Below are 16,759 nucleotides of genomic sequence, written 5' to 3' on the forward strand. Positions count from 1 at the left end.
CAATTTGATACATTAAGGTAGTAAACAACAAATGTACCCACATGTATTCATGCAGTTACAAGTTATAGACGCCGTATTGGTTCTGGAGAGCTAACAGGGGACATCTTGGGATGCCTCATTGCCTCTTTTTACAGTGTATAACATGTTAAAGTCACGTAGAAAATAGAAGCTCACATTCTTGTGCAGAATAATGCGTTACGGATTGCTGTGCATACAATACTTTTCACATTCAGCATGTCTGATCTTGGGATAGTAAATATCTATGTTTCCCTCTAGATATGTTTGCTGCATGAAAAATAATATTATAATACAGTGCTGTTTCTACAACAACAGACATCTAAAACCCACTAAAACACAACATTTGGGAATCTCATTACAGCTTTGTGGTTAAAAAGCCAAATCGAGAAGTCAGATGAGATGTGATTCAACAAAACCTAATGACAACATTTCCAAAGAGTTTGTGGAATGTGTTTTCTACAAACGGTCTTCTCAGAACATTTCAATTGATAATGACTAAATATTACCAATGCATTTTACATGTGTAGCCAGATCACCTGATGGCTACTATTCTGCTCTTGGGCTGGCAGTAAACCCTGGTACATTCAGGTTGCTAGTAGTTGCTCCGAGGAGCTTCACTTGAGTGACAGCGAGAGGCGGTGACATCAATCCTGGGCATGACCAGTCATGAGCCAGACCTGGTGCCCTCCTCCTGGCAGTACTTAAAGGCAGGACCGCCCTAAATTTAGTAGTGTCCTTCCCCACTGAGGAAAGCAGGTCACACAACTGGGAGCCTGATATTGGGGCCTTCCCTTGTGCCCTTCCCTCCGGGGGAGAGTGAGTGTGGACCATACCTCTGCCAGGGAGGTGGGGAAAAGCTAGAACGGCTGCGGGTGCCCTTGGCCTGTAGTGACGGTCCAGGGACAATCCTTCAGTGAGAGTTGAGAGTATTGCATCGGGCAGAAGCCTGCCGTGTAACTGTGCTGTACAGAAGACAAACCGTTCCTGTTATATACCTCCTGCCTGGTGCATGACCTTACTGGGGGGAGAAGTAATAAGCTCTACTGTGGGAGATCACCTTCAGTTCCTGGAGCCTACGGCAGATGGAGGCGCTGTACTGCTAAATAGATATGTGGGGTATGAACCCCAGAAGCCTGGCCCTGTGTCCCCACTACCATCGGCGGACGACTCAACCCTCCTGCTGCCAGCAGATATATGAACCATACACTGTAGTAATGGACAAATCACCTACCGGGTGGGGGAAACAGTGTTACACATGGAAAGACCTCAAGAAAATAAAACGCCTTAAGGCTCTCTCCTGATGATATGGTCAACGTAATATGAAAGTCACACTGACAGTCCTTTCAGTGTAGTTGTACTCTCCTGTTCAGAAGACATTTTGGAGTGTTTAAGACCCAATAATGATAATATTCACGTATACTACGCCAGACAAATTACATATTTTATTTTTGGCAGATTGCAGATTGTATTTTTACCAAGGTTTTTTATTTTAGTCACGTTTCATTGATTTATCTCCAAAAATTGTAACTTTATGTAATTCTACCCCAATACCAATTCCAAGGAACTTTATATTTAAGCCAAAATAAAATACAAATAAAAACAGTCGATCATTTCCTGAAATAGAAATTAAACACAGAACTGGTCTCAAACTTTTCTGAGGTTAAATGCATCAAGCTACAAATGTATGTTCTGTGACTTGGTATGTCTTGCATCTCTCTCAAATTGAATTGCAAAATCTATTTAACAATGATAAATTAAACATGTTTTTCTTCTACTGTATGTTGAGGTCTATTCATTATGACCCAACATACTGAAGTAAAACGGCAACTAACTGTGAAATATAAACAGTTGATGAAGAAATCTAATACCTTACCTCCCTACTTTTCTCAAAAGGCATTTCCAAATCGCTGAAATATGGGAGAGGAGGAGAGTGAGCAAGGGGGAAGAGGAAAAGAGAGGGGAGTGGGGAAGAGGAAAAGAGAGGGGAGGGGGGAGAAAGAGGAAAGGAGAGGGGGGAGAAAGAGGGAAGGAGAGGGTGGAGGAAAGGAGAGGGGGGAGGGGAAGGCTAAAGGTGAGGGAGAGGAAGAGGAAATGAGGGGTGAAAGAGTAAGAGAGAGAGGGGAAAGAGGAAACTAGAGGAAAGCAGAGAAGAGTAGATAGAGAAAGAGACAGAGGGGAGAACAGAGAGTTTTTTCAAGTCTCAAACACTATACACATATACACTCCCTCAAACGTCTCTCCAAATAACATATGGAGAGACACCTGTATTCAAAAAAGGAGCACACAGACACCTGGGAAATATGCTAATGATATGGAAAGTATATTTAAATAGCTCAAAACCAACACGTCCTAAAAGGTCTAGGATGTTTTGCAGCGACCAAAACGCTGCGGGCGTTGCACCGCCTGGACATTTAGTCGCGATGTTCGCTCCTGCACCTGACCCGATAAGTTTGGCCTCCCCCGACAACAGCATGTTTAAATGTCTGGCGCGGGACAGCTACACTGCCTAGACAGGCGGCAGCAACGCATCATCTTTCATTGTCCTGCGGGATACTTAAACATGCTGTTATCAGAGCGGCAGACCTGCTTTGGCTTGTTGGGTCGGATGCGCAGTGGACCGGACATCACGGCGAAGTGCCCTGCAGCAAAGTATCCCAGTGGCAGCTGGTTTAGCTCACACTGCCAGAGCTGCTGCCTGGAATAGAAGAAGTTGTGGGTTCTGATCCTGTTGGACTTGATACCAGTACCCTCTTCCTCACAAGGTGCCTTAGGTTTGTCAATATAGTTCTTATGCAAATCCTTTTAGGAAGTGTGTGGTGTCTCATTTTAAATATACTTTCCATATCCCATTAACATATCTCTCAGGTATCTAATGTGTGCTCCTTTTTGAGCACAGATGTGTCTCCATATGTTATTTGGAGGGAGGCTTGAGGGGATATATATCGTGCTGGAGACTAATCAAATAGTACCTGACTCTAGTAAAACTAGGGCATCGCATTGAGAAAATCAATATTTCAATATGTTCACTATAAAAGTTTCAGAATACCATATGAATTCTAAGAATTCATCCTCTGAGGAAGGGAAATATTCCCACTAAAAATAGCATGTTTAAAGGAATGACATCAAACCATTTTGCAAAAAGATTATAAACAAACCAAAGGAATAAATACTACCTTTACACACTTTATTTCCAGCTCAAAAAGCAAATTAGATACTTTTACCCCCTCTGCTATTACAAACCACAAAGACCAACACATATGGTATACTAAAAAAAGAATGATTGCCTCTAATTATCTATACAGTGGCAGTGCTAGCATAGGGATGAAGAAGCCAGGGCAGACTCATGATCCGTCTTTTCTGCATGTCATAAATTAAAGGTCTGATTCAAAAGGTAGTGTCCAGCCACCCCCAGACCAGATAGTAAAATATAGATTTAGCCTGCCATACAGCATCCTAATTGAATCATCAGGCTTTAGTATTTACTAAGAGGAGGGAGAAGTCAGACTGGAAATGAGGAATTCCAAAAAAAGTTAGTACAGACTTGGCAAAACAGCAAACTCGTATTTGGAATGCTAGAAATAGGTAGGAAAGATACACATTAAAGTACAGAAACAAGAGAAAGAAGAAATATGAAGACTAGAACAGAAAGGTGGTCATAAACAGACAAATGACTGGTACAGAAAATTTGGCTCAAGTTATTTTCTAATATGGTTCTTTAACACCTTAGTGCAGGTAGGGAAAGCAAAGCACTGTGCTGCATTATCCTCTATAATAGAGAATTAGCAAATTGAGTCCCTCCAAACAATTTCTTAAACAAATAAAAATAAGAATATCTCCACAGTGAACCATATCCACACCCCACACATTAACCTACTACATTCAATTCAGAAAATGTAAAAATACAGGATATGTAGGTGAAACCAAACAAACATTGAGCAAAAGTATTAATGTACATAGATTCACTATCAAACACAAACAGGAAGGCAAACCAAAAGAACACTTCTCACAACCAGGTCACTCCATCTCTGACCTTTCTGTATTGATGCTAAAGGGACAATTCAGAAATACACTAGATAGAATCTGGGAACTGAAATTTATACACGTTTTCAATTAAAAAAAATGATATTCTTGAACCAAGCTTTGCATTTTATGACACACTACAACTACTAACCTGCCCTCATATTAGGTATATGTATGCACATGCTACATGTATGTACTGTTATCTCCACTCGCATTGCTTCCACGTCCAAGTCTCGGTGCATACGTATGCATGATTTGTGTGAGTGTGTGTGAGTGTATGTATATCCATACGTAGATGTATGCCTTTTCATGCATCGGTGCAGACCTGTGTACGTTTTCTCTTTGTGCATGTGTACTTATATATGTACTTGCATAGATCTACATGTGTTTGTGTGTATGTGTGTGTGTGTGAAAGGTGTCCGCAGCATAGATCTACGTGTGTGTGTGTGTGTGTGTGTGTGTGTGTGTGTATGTGTGTGTGTGAGAAAGGTGTCCGCAGCACTCTCTGGTAAGTATCCAATGTAAAAAAGATTTATTGCATCAAATTAACATCAGGGGTGAAGTACAGGAAAAATGGAGCAACGTTTCGTACCTCCTGTGTCCTTTGTCAAGCCCTGTAGGAGCTTGACAAAGGACCGGGAGGTCAGGAACATTGCTCCATTTTTCCTGTACTTCACCCCTGATGTTAATTTGCTGCAATAAACCTTTTTTACATTGGATACTTACCAGAGAGTGCTGTGGATCTTTTTTTCTGTTTATCGTTGTCGCTGGATGGTGATCCCGATTACACTGCTAACAACCTGCTCCTAAAAGATAAGTTATTTGTCCTACTCTTGCCCAATTAGAGTGCCTGCACATCTTTATGTTGTGTGTGTGTATGTGTATATATATATATATTTCAATCATCCAATTTCCAAAACCAGGCGTTGACCTCAGACAACCTGAATTCTGGATAAACATATAAAACTAGGCATGGTCAGTGGCTTACAAACAAACAATGGTTGGCGCTCTGACACTCCCTTATAGCTTCCCAGTGAAAATCAATTAAATAAAACACACAGGTGCTATATAAATGTGAATAATAATATATAAAAGGTGCAGATATAAATCTACAACACTAAAATAGTGCTAAAAGTGAAATAAATATGAGGCGAGAACACAACCCATAGGCGGCTGCCGAAGACCGTGCTGAGGCGCGATCACATTACCTTAAGGCATTGATCGTGCCCATAGACCACGTGGGCGACAGTAGGAGGCGGCGTGCGTTGCGCGAGGAATCAGTTGAAACTGATTTATCAGAGCGACATCAATTCATGTGAGCGGTTCACCGAATGAGGGCGAACCAGCTCCGTGATGTCACAGACTCGACCCTAGACACGCCCCCAATGGCGCGTCTACCATGTCTTGAAAACGCACCCGCTTCACGTGGGTGACATCACGGACGCGCACACCTCCACGCGGATGAAGGCTGTATGGACGCAGCCTATATTTTTAAATATTTCTCTTTTACATGGCATCTACCATGAAAATGGTCAGTGGCTTAACCTGCCACAAAACCAGTACATGTATTTTTAAGCTGTAACTGGTAATTTAAGTTAACTATGTGCCAATTTATTAAAATACGGACTATTTTCTGGCATCATCATTACACCGGTCATAATCAGATATACGATAAAATCAATAGCCTAAGTTTAAAACATTAGACAAGCTAGTTTAATTTCCTCTCCAATGTGATAGGAATGGTAATATTATGGAAACATGCAATATTAAGCAAAAACACACATCCAGTTCTTCATGTTACTACCACCAGCAACTGCAGAAGACATCCAAAAAGAAATCTCTTGAAACCACATCTGTTAACTATACTATATGACCGTTTAATATAGTATTGAAATCTAAATTTCAAGTAGATCTGTCTATTTGATTGTTTTACGAAAGTAAACTGGAGTTAGTATGGCTAAAGGTTAGCTAAAAAAAAAAAGTGGATTAGATTACATTATAGGCTAAAGAAGTAAAATTCAGGACATTACTGAAATCCCTGCTCTCTGATTGGATAATGACCGGAATTCTAACCAATCAGTATTGGCCGGAATTTTTGCAGCTTGCAATGTGTTTATTTCCAGCCAATCGGCTTTCAGAACAGCTCTGAGACAGGGCAGAGGATTGGTCAGGAGGAAGGAACAGGCTGTGACTCCTCCCCCTCCCTCCGTGAACAGAGCTGACAGACTCACTTGAATTGGGGGGAGAGAGTGTGTGTGGCTGCAAAGTAAGTAAGTGGCTGTCTGCAGGTTGTGTGTTTAGTGTAGCTGCAAAATAAGTGTGACTGCAGTGTGTGTGTAGCTGCAGTGTGTGTGTGCAGCTGCAGTTTGTGTGTATAGGCGGTGACTCCTCCCCCTCCCTCCGTGAACAGAGCTGATAGGCTCACTTGAATTGGGGGGAGAGAGTGTATGTGGCTGCAAAGTAAGTAAGTGGCTGTCTGCAGTTTGTGTGTGTGTGTAGCTGCAAAGTAAGTGTCTCTGCAGTGTGCATGTGTGTAGCTGCAATTTGTGTGTGTAGCGGAAGTGTGTGTGTGTGTAGCGGAAGTTTGTGTGTGTATGTGTGGCTGCAGTGTGTGTGTGTGTGTGTGTGTGTAGCTGAAGTTTGTGTGTATGCGTGTGTGTAGCAGCAGTGTGTGTGTGTGTGTGTATAGAGCTGCAGTGTGTGTGGTGCTGTTGTGTGTTTGTGTGTGTAGCAGCAGAGTTTGGATGTAGCTACAGAGTGTGTGTGTGTGTGTGTGTGTGTACACATAGGGGGCGGCACTGTGTGTGTGTGTGTGTGTGTGTACACAGAGGGGGCAGCAGTGTGTGGATATAGATAGCAGCAGTGTAAGTGTATATAGAGGTGCTTTAATGTACTTACCATTTTATTCTAATAAAAATCTATATAACTATACAAAAGTGTATATTATTTATGAAAAAAGCCTACATTTAGCCTATAATAGTAATAATCCCCTCAGAACAGGGCATTACTGGCCATTACTGGGGATTATTACTTATCACTTTAATGATTTTGGGGTGGGTAGAGAAATATTGTACATTGTTATACCTTTTAAGGAACCAACAGAAGAACACATGCAGTAAAAATCTGTGAACTTTTATGTTGATCCATTAAAAAGGTATGAAAAACGACAAATATACAAGGCAAGGCTACATGTAAAAGTACTTTATTTTGCATGGTAGAAATCGCCACTACAGAGAAATATTACCAGTCACCTGAAACCCAGGTTGCAAGGACTTGTACGAATCATCTTTTCTAATTTATATTTATGGACAACAGATGTACTAAATAAACTCCAAAGTATAGAGTCTTAATGTGGCCCATATTAAGCTTAATTTGTCTTCAAGAGTTTAATTAAATATTACCAGTCACCTTAAACCCAGGTTGCAAGGACTTGTACGAATCACCTTTTCTAATTTTGTTGATGGTATTGGTAATTATGATTTACATTCTGAATAGCACAAGTAATCAATAAATTAATCAACATTTCAGTTATGTGAAAGTACCAAGCACCATTTTGTGCAGGATGGCTAGTATTTATGGGCAACAGATGTACTAAATAAACTCCAAAGTATATAGTCTTAATGTGGCCCATATTAAGCTTAATTTGTCTTCAAGAGTTTAATTAAATTTACTTGATACAATTCCTTTTACACGTGTAGGTGTTTTGCACTCCAGTATGTGTATAAAATTAGGAAAATTGCACTATGTTTAATTTCTTAGGAATCAAAAGTTTAAAATATCTGGCAAAATCTGCTAAAAAATTAAATTAAAATAAAAACTATTTTCAAAGCCTTTCAAGTCTTCTGCAATTGATTAGTTTGATATATGGAATGTTTTAGCTGTCTACACCCAGATGAAGTGGATTCTTTTAAAAGTAAAAAACTGCTTGATATACAGTACAGTTTGATGTATGCAGCAGCTACTCCTTTACTGTGCTGATAGCATACTAAGGCCTCGTCCAGGGTGAAGAGAAGAGCGGAGCGAGTGGGCTGGCGCTCATGAGCAGTGACGTCACCTGCATGTAAGCAGGAGACAAATCCTGTCCTGCTAGAGGAAATTTGCGAGCGTGGGAGGGGGGTGTGTCAATGTGACGCGAGTCAATGTGATGCGAGGGTGTGTGTCAATGTGACGCGAGGGGGGCGTGTTAATGTGATGCGGGGGGGGGGGGCATGAGAGCTAGCCGGCCCATGCAGCGATGAGACAAGCAGACTGGGAGATAGCTGTGTGTCAGTGTGAGATAGCTCTACACAAGCCCGGGAGAGGGGAGAGGACAGGCTGGTGTAGTGAAGAGCAGTGTGGGAGGCAGAGAGGACAGGCTGGTGTGGTGAGGAGCAGTATGAGAGGCAGAGAGGACAGGTTGGGGTGGTGAGGAGCAGTATGAGAGGCAGAGAGGACAGGTTGGGGTGGTGAGGAGCAGTATGAGAGGCAGTGTGGGGAGCAGTGTGGGAGTGCTGTGTCTGCTGCATCCTTCATCAATGTCTTTGAGATGGGAGGGCTGAGACTTGTGCCGCTTACCAGATCAAAATGCTTACCTTACATTGTAAGCTCTTCTGCACAGAAATCCCTCCCCTCTGTGTTTCCATGCATGTACTGCTGCCCTTACCCCTGTAGTGTCTGCATCCTACCTACTACGGAGTTCAAAACTGGGCCACAACCAGTGTAACAAAACAGCACCAGAATTATGTAAGAAAAGGGAAAGCCAATTCAGTTTCTGGACTGAAAAATCTGGTGCTGTTCTGTGGGTTTGCAGCCGGGAAACTCCAGTAAATAATATGTGTGTGTGTGTATGTAATATTTAAATACATATATATGAATATATTTTCCATATTGGACTTCATCTGGACTCCAGAGGACTTATTACATAGATTGGTATTGGGTCCACAGCACATCTTTTTATAACTATTCATGCATTTGATGATTGTATTGATTGCACAGTAGGAGATTATTATTGCTATATAGTTTTCCATATACATATATATATTTTTTGATTATTCATTATTGTATTCATTGCTGTCACAATATACCCAAGTGCAGTCCTTTACTGTATACATATATATCAATATATACATAGAAAATAAAGAGTTTAGGTTGAGTTCCACCGATGTGCCGTGTGATGAGAGGGTGCCTCACACAAAGAGCTCGCTGGCACTGCGGGAGTTAATATGCCTCCCTACTGGGTAACTTCTGCTTTTTGTGTTGTCGCAGGGTGTCCCCTGGAATTTCTCACCCTGACTCTGTGACACTCCCTGCACACCCCACTCGCCCATCACTCCCTGCACACCCCACTCACCCATCACTCCCTGCACACCATGCTCACCCATCACTCCCTGCACACCCCTCTCACCCATCACTGCCTGCACACTGACGCGGGGGGGGGGCGTGTGAATGGGACACGGGGGGGGGCGTGTGAATGGGACACGGGGGGGGCGTGTGAATGGGACGCAGGGGGGGCATGTGAATGGGACGCGGGGGGGCGTGTGAATGGGACGCGGGGGGGCGTGTGAATGGGACGCGGGGGGGCGTGTGAATGGGACGCGGGGGGCATGTGAATGGGACGCGGGGGGGGCATGTGAAAGTGACGCGGGGGGGGGGGCATGTGAAAGTGACGCAAATATCAAATATATATGTTATTAATGGTTTTATATGTTTAAACAATGTATTTAAGAAAAAATTACTTTTTGGACACCATTTGTATGTGATTTCTCTATTTAACAATCGGTAAACCACCCCTTCCCGTCTCCCCACCTCGCCTCTCCCCACTCCTTCTCGCTCCCCCCCTCCGCCGCCTCGCCCCACTCCCTCTCTCTCCCACTCCCCCCATCCTCCCCTTTCACTCACCCTCCCCATCTCTCTCCCCCTCCCCCGCGCTCTCTCTCCCCCTCCTCCGCGCTCTCTCTCTCCCTCCGCGCGCTCTCTCTCCCTCCGCGCGCTCTCTCTCTCCCTCCGCGCGCTCTCTCTCTCCCACCGCGCGCTCTCTCTCTCCCTCCGTGCTCTCTCCCTCCCCCCGCGCTCTCCCTCCCCCTCTCTCTCCCCTGACCTTCCCCCCTCTCTCTCCCCGTTCCCTCCCCTGTCTCCCCCCACCCTCCCCCATTGCTTTCTCGCCCTCCCTTCCCTCCTCTCTACCCCCCCTTGCTTTCTCTCCCCCCTTCCCTCCTCTCCCCCCTTCCCTCCTCTCTCCACTTCCTCCTCTCCCCCCCCCTTCGTCCTCTCTCTCCCCTCTCCCCACCCCCCCTCACTTCATTTGCCCCCACCACTTCGTTTGCCCCCCCCACCACTTCGTTTTACCCCCCCCACTACCACTTCGTTTTACCCCCCCCCCGTTCACATCTCTCCATTTTCAGTTTCATGTCGTCCCTCCCGTTTCGTGTGTCCCCCCCCCGTTTCGTGCCTCCCCCCCGTTTCGTGTCAGAGGACAGCAACCAATGCAATGCAATACAATACAAGCTCCTAATGCTTGTATTGCATTGGTTTTGCTTGCTGTCCTCTGATTGGGTACATTTGGTCATGTGCTCAAATGTCGGAGCGGCAGAGTCAAAATTTTGAATCTCCTGAAAATGAGCTCCAACTGCAGCTCACGGGCACGCGCAGGGGGGGGGGGGGATCACGCAGGCCACACACATTGTTGCAATGTGTCTCATCGTGACCAGCGTGAGAGCCCGCACCAGCTCAGCGGCACTCTGGACGCAGCCTAAGAAGACCTTCACAGACCCCCATGTCTGCCAAACCACAATTGTGTAATATGCTCCATGGATAATTTTTTGTAAACAAAATGTTCTTCTGGCTTAAAACAAGTGGCCAAAAAGTCTCCCACAAATGATCCAAAATTAGAGAGCAAATGAACACAGTTACAGTTGTAGTTTCTCTGTGCATGTTTAAGTACCTCAAAAGTCACAACTGCATTCATATTTGTCACCTATAAAAAATAAATCACATTGCACATTATCTTTATGGGTGCTCTCAAAAATACTACTGTATGACACATTGGGAAAAGAGAATACCTGCCACGAATATCTGATAATCTAATAGTACGAGTAAATGTAAGTGGGGATAACCAAGAGGAGATACCGTAGCCATTAGAATATATGGACTCCTGTAATATTTCCTCAAGTTTTATTTTCCAAAACACTGTAGTAGGTGTCTTTTCTTTACAAACTTCTCTCTTAAATTTAGAATGTTCGGAAGCCACAGATATTAGCCTTTAATAATCCCTGCAGCAAAGACAAACAATCTTCAAGTAGATGTTATCCTGAGGGTTTTGCATAATGAAATAGCGATGTCATTTGATTAAAAATGCACGAGGCAAATTAGAACTAACACAAAAATGAACCACTTGTCCATGTTATTTATATTACTGTAGATCTGATGTTTAAAAAAATAAATAAAATAAACTTCTTAAAACAGGTCAAAAATTATCAACAAAGACACAGACTGACTCCATAGCCATTCCAATTGTACATACATTTACAAAAAGTATATAAGAACAGAGAAATATATCGAAATGGTAAGAAAGTATGCTTAAGTTCTAATACCTTAAAAACTGAACCCAATATTGCTACCAAACAAATAATGAAAAAATATTTATGCACAAAGTCAGGGTACATGAATTTGCCCTACCCTTTTTTCATCTCTAAGCCAGTATGCGTGTATAATTGTATTTGCATAACGTCAACAGTGTGCGTAGTGCTTTACAAAATTACAATACGAGTAAAATAAAGCACAAACAGTGGTAATAAGATCAGCAAGTAAATGCTAACATAATGCAAAGGGAGACACCTCCCGAAAGAGCATATATTCTATGATGCATTGGGAGACTTACAGATTGCAGTAAGGGAGGTCAAGTGCATCTGGAGTCAGTAATATAGACAAAGATAATTTCGTGGAATTCTTTTTTTAAGAGGTGAATTTTTAACTCTACTTTGAAAGAAAAATGAAGGTCCTTAATGAATATTGAGTAGGAGAGAGTTCCAAAGACATGGAAAGATTAGTGAAAAATGTTTAACACGTCAGAGGGCTGTAGATATAAAAGGTGCAAAGATGAGACATTCATGGGTTCAGCGTAAGCAATGAGTTGTGGTGTAATAAGAGATCAGAGTTGAAATATATAGGGAGGTGCAGGAAAGTGTAGAGCCTCAAAAGGAAAGGAGGCGAATGAAGTAGTTTATAGAGATTAATAGAAAGCCAGAAAAAAAAGATATCAGGTCAGAAGCAGATCAGCGAGCAGGAGATTATTCAAGCAGAAGCATTTTTTATGCCAAACTAACCTTATTAGTTTATTTGAGGAGGAAAGTTCACATTTAGACCAGGGACATGCAGTTGATGTGGTCTACTAAGATTTTGAAAAGGCTTTGATACAGTTCCACACAAGAGGTTAGTGTACAAAATAAAGCAAGTTGGACTCAGTAAAAATATTTACACCTGGATTGAAAACTGGTTGAAGGACAGACAAAAGAGTTGTCGTAAATTAAACTTTTTCAGGTTGGGCTCAAGTTATGAATGGAGTACCTCAAGGATCGGCACTGCTGCCCCTGGTTTTTAATATATTTATTAATGACCTTGAGGTTGGCATAGAGAGCAAAGTCTCCAACTCTGCTGATGACACTAAATTGTGTAAGGTAATAGAACCAGAGCAGGATGTAATTTCTCTCCAGAAGGACTTGGATAGACTGGAAACTTGGGCAGGTAAATGGCAGATGAGGTTTAATTCAGATAAATGTAAGGTTATACATTTGGGAAAAAAGAATAAAAAGGAAACTTACAAATTAAATTGGGAAACATTAGGAGAATCCTTGGGAGAAGTAATTAGGAGTGCTTGTAGACAGCAGACTTAGCAATAGTGCGCAAGGCCTCCCAAAGTAGCTGCAAAGGCAAACATGATCTTATCTTGCATTAAACTAGGGGTCTACAAACTCAGTCCTCAAGGGTCGCAAACAGGCCGGCTTTAATAGATATCCCTGTTTCAGCACAGGTGGCTCAATCAAAGACTGAGCCACTGATTAAGCTACCTGTGCTGAAACAGTGATATCCATATAAGCTGGCCTCTTGGCGGCCCTTGAGAACTGAGTTTGGAGACCCTTGCATTAAACGGGCAATGGATTGAATGGAAGTAAAAATAATTATGACCCTTTATAAAGCATTAGTAAGACCACACCTTGAATATGGAGTACAGTTTTGGGTACCACCCCATAAAAAGACATTATGGAACTAGAAAAAGTGCAGAGAAGAGCCACCAAATTAATAAGGAGGATGGGAAATTAAGTCATGAGGAGAGACCACCTTAGATTTATTTACACGAGAAAAGACATGTCTAAGGTCTGGGACATAGTAAACAATTTGGTGCTGCTGCTCGCTGATGCTTGCTGCCGCTCGCTCTACCAGGAGCTTTTTGCACAAAGACATGTTGTGAGAATAAATTATTTATTACATTGTGCAACTTTGATAAATATATTCACACACATACATCACACACACACCTCTGCTGGTCTGGTGGCTCTGCAGTTACAATGCCGGACCGGCTGCAGCCCCATTGGATGGGAGCGGTCCTCCGCTTCCCCGAGCGGCAAATTTCAAACTTGCCTGTCTCGGGGAAGTTTCTCAGCCACCGCACGCATCAGCACGCATGCGGAGGGAGAAACTATAGCCGCGCTGATGCAGGGGCTCTGTGCATCTGTTCAGCGCGGCTCAGCGACGCTGAGTTCACTATGTCCTGGGCCTTACAGAGGATATGATAACTATATATAAATATATTCGGGAACAATACAAGGCGCTTTCAAAAGAAGACAAATATAGAGAAACCTTGCCCGAACTTAAACAGTTCTGTAGATAGTGGTGTGTGTTACCTTGGATGTTATCTGAATAACAGAAATGTACACGTATGTACACAAAGAAAAGAAATCCCATGGTGGTGCACTATTACCGAAGTAAAGAGATGTTTTAGTTTAATAAAATGTACATTATATTTGGCAAAATTAAAATAAACAGCGGATACATAAACAAATGTGCTCTTATATACAGTGAGTTATAAAAAGGTGTTTATTTCTTCTGCTAAGTACCAGATTTCGGAGCATTAGATTTAAATTATAGTATATACACTAAAGAAGGGGGGCACAAACATTTTTCCCTGCGCCCCGCTGTCGGCGGTTCCCCTCTCTCCACGCCCCCCACGCCCCCGCTTACCTCGGCTCCAGCGGCATAACATCACGTTGCTATGACCTCGCGGTGTCATTTGAAGCCGCGTTGCCATGGCGGCGTGTCTAAGAAGCCGCAAGGTAAGTCAGGTTTACAGAGGCCCTGCAGCTCCCCCGGCCCTTAATTTAAGTGCCTTAAGGAAGCGCGCGGGGCCTCTGTCACGCACGCACCGCTGCACTAAAGGACTGGTAGTCTGGAGGGCTTATCTACAGCACCAATGCTTAGCCTAAATCCAGACTCCAGAGTGTACAAGGGATCTTATTGTATTTCTCTTCTGTTATACAGTAGCCTCAGTTGTAATAAATATACTGGACAGTATCAAAATAAATAGTTTTTGGTGTTGAAATTATATATTATCTGTTGGTAGGGCAGTCCTGGTCATAGGATAGGTTAAAGCAGTGGTGTGCAAGCCTTTCTGCTTGCTCTCCCGTCTGCTCTCCCCCTTCCCTTCTTACTGGCTCCATAGCATGGCGGCGTCATTTGACGTTACGTTGCCATGGCCAGTATATAAGAGCCACCAAATTAATAAAGGGCATGGAAAATCTGACTTATGAAGAGAGGCTACCAAAATAAGATTTGTTTACATTAGAAAAAAGGTGTCTAAATGGGGATATAATAACTACATACAAATATATTCATAGTAGATAAAAGGCAGTTTCAAAAGAACTATTCATCCCAAGGGCAGTATTAATAACACTGGGTCAACCCTTAAGGTTCGAGGAAAGGAGATTTCACCAGCAACAAAGGAAAGGGTTATTTACAGTAAGGGTAGTGAAAATGTGGAATTCATTACCCATGGAGACTGTGATGGCAGATACAATAGATCTGATCAAAAAAATGTTGGACATCTTTTTAGAATGGAAAGGTATACAGGGATATACCAAATAACTAAACATGGGGAAATCTGATTGCCATTACTGGAGTCAGGAAGGAATGTATTTTCTCCTTGTAAGACCTCATTGGATAATGTTTCACTAGGGTTTAGCTTTTGCTGGATCAAAATACTGTAAATACAAATATAGGAGACATATCTGTTGTGTAAATGTAGCATAGGTTGAACTTGGGCATATGTCTTTTTTCAACCTCATCTACTATGCAACTATGAAGGCTATGGCCAGAGTGGAAAAATACAGATTGAGAAATCGGGAAAGGAAGTACAGTATCTTAATTATGGTTAAAAAAGTTAAACATTTACAAATTGTGGTTTGACACGAAACTGCTAGTCTACCCATTACTAAACTAGCCAATACCCGACCAACAGAAACACTGCCACTGCTCTTTAGGCGCCACTTAACTTCAATTTTGTTTTATCTGGATAAGAAAAAATCCAATATACCACTGCACTGTAGACCTAGATACAAAACAAAGGATTTCGGAACAGTTAATAATAAAAGTTTAAAAACCATGCATATGTTGTCTAATTATTTCTGAGCACAAGTTGGCATCTTTGTGCATACTGTGCTTTGGAAAAACCTGAGTTTCACCAGATAAGCTACAAAAATGCAGCTAATACTATAAGGACAAATTCCTGCTTCCAGTTTCTTCGCACATTCCGTTCTGACAAGTACTTGCAAACAAGGTCTAAAGGTTAGGAGAGGGAGTGACAAAGACATACACACCCACAGTCACTCCTACCAACCATTGTGGCCAAGCACTTCCATATACAGCACTTATTCCCTCACCCGATGTCTCTGTAAGTCTCCCACTATATCACTTAGATTGTAAGGTCTTTGGGGCAGGGATTTACTTTCCTATTGTTTGATTTTGCTGTGCTTATTGTATTGTTATAATTCCCCGTACTGTATTCTTTGTGAAGCACAGAGTACACTTTTGGCGCTACATAAAAACATACAATGTAAAACATAAGGCAATTCATTTTTCTCTCTCTAAATATAAATTAATGTCAAATTAAAGTATTTATTGCTTGCAGAAGGCATTTAATTTTCATGAAACAGATAGGTATACGCGGCGCACACTAGGTACAGTATATAAGTGAATTCGAATTTGTGACAATAAAACTGTGCAAATACTGTACAAATGCAGACCAAACACATCACTGATCTTCTAAAGCAGTTTCTTCCATGTCATCATAGAGCTGAATCACATATTCTGGTACGTAGTACAACCTCATGCAGAGCGAGAGACATATAAAAACGCAGATGGTATAATAACGTTTTACTTTAGGACAAATGCAACATAGTTTGCACCTAGCTCTGATCCTCCGTGCACATGGCTGCCCTGTCCGCCTCTCTGTACTCCGAACTGCGGGACTGTAGGACTTCAGCTGACTGAGCTCCAGGTATGGTGGCATCAAGGAACTAAAAAAGACCCAACGCGTTTCACCGAAATCCTCGGCTTCCTCAGGGATTTTATTAGATCCTCTCAGTACCATGATATTTAAAACCTTAATCTTAACAATCACATTATTTTCAGCTTGATCCAATTATTACAACATTTCTATGATCAGCACAAATCTAAACGACTACGGACATACAAT

At 42.3% G+C, this 16,759-nt stretch overlaps 1 protein-coding gene across 1 annotated transcript in view; it reads right to left on the reverse strand.

The window, feature by feature from the left end:
* The window catches only part of SRFBP1 (serum response factor binding protein 1), an 86,171-nt gene that overhangs the window by 36,835 nt on the left and 32,577 nt on the right, over positions 1–16,759 (reverse strand). The window contains exons 3-4 of the mRNA XM_075601035.1: positions 14,206–14,219; positions 5,286–5,325 (exon numbers count right to left, since the gene is read on the reverse strand). Of these exons, the coding sequence (XP_075457150.1) occupies positions 5,286–5,325; positions 14,206–14,219 (54 nt within the window). The remainder of the gene's footprint in view (positions 1–5,285; positions 5,326–14,205; positions 14,220–16,759) is intronic.

The sequence above is a fragment of the Ascaphus truei genome, chromosome 1, assembly GCF_040206685.1.
Source record: "Ascaphus truei isolate aAscTru1 chromosome 1, aAscTru1.hap1, whole genome shotgun sequence".
Taxonomy (NCBI): Eukaryota; Metazoa; Chordata; class Amphibia; order Anura; family Ascaphidae; genus Ascaphus; species Ascaphus truei.